This window comes from Octopus bimaculoides, chromosome 14 (genome assembly GCF_001194135.2).
Source record: "Octopus bimaculoides isolate UCB-OBI-ISO-001 chromosome 14, ASM119413v2, whole genome shotgun sequence".
NCBI classification, from domain to species: Eukaryota; Metazoa; Mollusca; class Cephalopoda; order Octopoda; family Octopodidae; genus Octopus; species Octopus bimaculoides.
In genome coordinates this window covers 54,735,472-54,740,223 of record NC_068994.1, presented here as the reverse complement: position 1 = coordinate 54,740,223, position 4,752 = coordinate 54,735,472, and the positions used below count along the sequence as shown (strand labels likewise).

Genomic DNA, 4,752 nt, shown 5'->3' with positions numbered 1-4,752 from the left:
ATATATATATATATATATATATATATATATATATATACATACATACATACATACACAGGTTGTTACTGACTTACAACGATTGTCACACCAGCGCCTGGCAGCAATAATAAATAGTCCAGTAGAAATCTAATGGGTTTAATTTCTTAGAAATTAACCCATCTACAGATGATGTCAGCTAAGAAATGCTTCCCCTAGGTTTGGTTATCGATCACCACTGTGGTTATCCCAAGTGTTGGATGAATATCTTGTCATGGAGACATCGAAGCAACCTCGTATTTGTTTGTAAGACAACTGCTTGAGACTCTGGTACTTTTGACTAACGCCAGTTTAATAGTATAATACAGAATGGTGTGTGTGACTTTTACCTGAGAATGTACCTTAAGAATGTAAAAATATAAAACAAAACTATGTAACCTTACAGGCTGACTTATGACCAGTCAGTCAGAACCAATTGTGGTTCTAAGTCGACGACGACCTCTATATATGTGTGTGTGTGTGTGTGTGTGGATTTTGTGTGAATAAAAGACGGTATGTTCATAGTTGGAATGTCTTTGATTATAGGTTTATCTGATCCAGGTTAATCTGCAGCTTAACAAGACGGATAACAACACTAATGAAACACACAGTGTGCTTTCCCTGTCTCCATCTGTTGTCAAACTTGGGGCATAAATAACAAAACACAAAAGCATTCCTCTTCACTTACCATCTTTTGCCACATCTGTCTGTGGTAACGAATTCATTATTTCTTCAATTCTATTCGGATCATTGGTCTTTTCATTAATCTCATGGTATGCAATCAAATGACCACTTTTAATTAGAGAAATTTTACTCTCAACTATTTGCAGGGCCTCCTTGGTCAAAACCAGCATATTGCAACTGGAGCATGTCATGTTCAGAATCTAAAAGAGAAAGAGAGATTAAGAGATTGGCAGATTATTTGTTGAGGTGAAATGGATTTGAGGGAAACGTTGTGTTAACAACAAACAAGATGAGGACAAATATCCGTCAAATGTAAATAATGTAAGTGGTTTAATACTGACCTTGAACATTGTCCGGTAGAGCATAGGATTGTAAAGCAAGAGAGGTAAAGGAATATGTCCAAGATGTCCCGTGCAGGTGTTAGGTGGTTGACCACAGGTAAAACAGATGTACTTGTTAAGGGAACCTGTAAAGTAGAAATACTGGGTTTTAGAAAAGAGAGAAAGAAAGAAAGCTCACCTCACGGCTTTTCTTTGAGCAGATCAGATCTAGAAACTTAGATCTGGATTTAGGAAAAAGTTGAGTGGAAGAATATAAGGAGGAATGCCAGAGGCATAAAGGTGAACCAAATCTGGATTGTCCTATTTTCAGCTTCTTCATTTGTCTGTGCTCTCCCCTGTCCTTAATAGTCTGTCTTCAATGCTGGCATGGTTCGCTTTTTTGGTTGGAGGCCCTTCTTTAAGCCAACAACTTTACAGGTTGTACTGGGTCCTTTTTTGTCATGGTACCAGCACTAAATGACATTGCTATTAAGCCGACGTTCCAGAACATACAGAATTATCATGGACGGGTTTAATTCAGGAGCGAGCATGTTAAAGAAGGAGTTTTTGATCCACAGAACAAGATGTGGCAGCTTCAGTCAACTTGGTGTCAAAAGGTTAAATAAAGAAAAGCAAAAAAAAAAAAAAAAAATTAACATAGTAAAAAAACAACAACAAAAAATATTTGTTGTGAACTTACCAAGTGCCAGATCATGCAAGCCATTCGGCTGAGGATGGAGAAGGGCATCAAATGTCTGTGAGTTGGTTATAGGCTTCACACTGAGTTTTTTAATTTCTTCACATGAGAACATTTCAAAAGATAAGCTGTTGACAGTCTTAGAATCAGGAATATCCCATTCTGGATAATCCATGGTTAGGCTGTGTCTAATATGGATTAAAAGGTGATTCTATGGAATGCTGCTAATAGAAAACATGAAAAAAAAAAAAAAAATGCATTAGTTGTCAGCTCGAAACTGAGTGTTGGAAGAATTAGAGACGATGTATTTAAAATCAGAACACCTTGAGGGTCCACCCAAATGCTATATCATTGTTATTTTCATCTCTTCCCTGTTCCATCCCAATCCTCTCAGCTAAAATGTGAGTAGCCATGTGGCCCCTCATCAGAAAGAAACCTGTTCTTCTTTGAACCTTTCTCTGATATTTTAACCCTTTAGCATTTAGACCAGCCATATCCAACCCAAATATTCCACCTGTCTTATGTTCAAAGTGGCCAGATTTGACCTCTCACATCTAACCTACAATGTCATTCTAAAAATAAACAATCATATCAAAGCTACAACATAATGTCTAATTAATGCGTAACAATGTGAACAAGACACTCAGAGTGCACAAACCTTCGCCAAGGCAACACCAACGTCCCTCCCAATGATTAGCCAGAGATGATTTTTAAAATGAGAATATCTGAAATAAACTCGACTGCTCTCACAGACGAAAATATTGAAAATGAACCTGGAAAAAAACCAGAAAAATAATCCTTGTCCAGGACCAAATCGATCCCAAAATCAGTTTGTGCCAGTCATCCAGATCCATCCAGTAGTTCTTGAGATATCTTGTCCATGGACAAACAAACAAACACGACTAAACAATACCTCCACCTTTGCTAAGGCAGAGGTAATAAATAAGCATTACATTTGACAGAGCAATCTGACTGCTAAAAGGTTAATCCCTCATCTCTGAGTGATAAAGCTGCCTCACAAGTGCTGGTGTCATAAGAAAGAAAAAAAAAAGGCACCCAGTACATGCTGTGAAATGGTTGATGTTAGGAAGGGTATCCAGCCATAAGAAGACGGTGGAGTATGAGAGAATCCTCAGCCCCATGGAATCCTTATAAAGCACCCAATGCAGCCCTGATTTACGTTATACAGGTGTAATTCCTGAATGTTTACAAGAATTCTAAGGAGTGCTGTTTTGTGTATGGAATATACCATAATACAGAATGCTTAACTCAGTTTAAATGATGTCAATAGTCACTAATGTAAAACGATAATTTACTTGTAACCTGGGTGAACGAAGGTTGTCATTTCAACGTGGTCCCAGAATAGTCCGGAGACTCACGGGTTCCACACGCGTAGTGCAAATAATGCTTTAACAACCTGTGTGATTATTAAGGCGAATCAAAGAGATTTAATTACGATTTTGTATGATATTTGATAAACAATAAAACATCATACTTTTTTTTTTGGAGCACAGAATCTCGAAGCATATAAAGCTATAAATAGCTTGTAAATGTTAGGTTGAAAACGGAAAAGTGAAACTATTTGTCCGGCAAATTTCGTAAAACATTTTTCTTCTTTACTTTCTTACACACAGACCTCTACATACATGCACATAAACACACATACACAAAAATAAGCGATTCGTGTATATTTATACATGTGTATCTATATATGTGTGAGTGAGTGTGTGTCTCTGTTGAAGTTGCTCGTGCAAAATGAAAGACAATGAATGTGTGTTCGACCGTGTTTTTCACTGTTCAGCAGCAAAAATTAACATTAAAGACATAAAAAATTTTATACGGAACTTGCTGAACAAATAATTTCACTTTTCCTAGACTGAAAAAACGATATATTGCCAAATACCCCTGGATAGGAAAAGTTGAAGGCGGCGGAGGTAAAAAATACGTACACCACCCGTTTTCGGTGTAACCCTAACCCTAAACACCGGGTGTACGTATTCTTTACTTTCGCCGTCGAATCCTACCCTGGGACTCGAATACTACATATTTCGTAAATAGATGTGAGTTCGAGTCCCAACCGAAGCTTTCAACTTTTTCTTTCCAAGTGGATTTTATTTTTAACCCAATATTAACAAGGAATGTTTTATGTGCTTCGAGATTCACCGTTCGAAAAAAAGTATTCTTTTCTTATGACGTCAACACCATACTGTAGAATTTTGGTAGACATACATGGGTTGTAGCAAGCAGTTTTTTATATGTTGCCTTCTGTTTTGTACTGGAGGTCGTGGTGGGAGAGATTAACGCAGCAACAGAATTAAAGACAAAGTAAGAAAAACAGCGACATAACAATATAACAATATGACAACTGAAATGGGGAATAAGTAAGTGTAATTTCTTGACTTACCTTTAAGAATGATCCAAGAGAATCAAATCTAAATTGAAAAATAAATCGGACCCAGGGTAGAACAGGTTTGTCGTGGACAAACACGTGGGTACAACTTCCTGTTGAGCAAGTAAACACGACATTGGACCACTTTATCAACAGAGGCCTTAGACGAACACAGACTCCAGATGAATTATATTGTAATTTATTTCGGTGTAATTAACCACTCTATATAATAAAAAATATATTATTAAATGTAATATTGGAAATATATTTGGTTTTAGCATTAAATAAAATATTAGTTTGAAAATCATTTTATAATACGAAACAGTCTTTAAAATGCATAGTATCTATTATCAGATTTTGTTAGGGCCCCATATGGTAAAGAAGTAGATGGGAAAATGTGGGTAGAGGAACTTGTTTCAGCGTGAACTTGTTTCTTTTGTTTCTAATTTATGTTTAGATTCTAATTATGTTCATATCGTTATTTTTAAAATTATAGCAACATTTTATACTAGAGTTATCCCCCTTAAACTACACCCGTGAACACTTATTTGTTGTTCATTGGTTAAACTAATATTTTACTATTTATTTATTTATTTGTTATTTTCTCTTCAGTTTTTTTTTTTCCATTTCGCAACCACGTACTTTTA

At 36.1% G+C, this 4,752-nt stretch overlaps 1 protein-coding gene across 1 annotated transcript in view; it reads right to left on the bottom strand.

Moving 5' to 3' along the window:
- LOC106872308 (DNA-directed RNA polymerase I subunit RPA1) overlaps window positions 1-4,265 on the bottom strand; it is a 37,740-nt gene extending 33,475 nt beyond the window's left edge. The window contains exons 1-4 of the mRNA XM_014919248.2: window positions 4,121-4,265; window positions 1,720-1,937; window positions 1,041-1,165; window positions 704-899 (exon numbers count right to left, since the gene is read on the bottom strand). Of these exons, the coding sequence (XP_014774734.1) occupies window positions 704-899; window positions 1,041-1,165; window positions 1,720-1,891 (493 nt within the window). The 5' untranslated portion in view covers window positions 1,892-1,937; window positions 4,121-4,265. The remainder of the gene's footprint in view (window positions 1-703; window positions 900-1,040; window positions 1,166-1,719; window positions 1,938-4,120) is intronic.
- Between the last annotated feature and the right edge of the window lie 487 nt (window positions 4,266-4,752).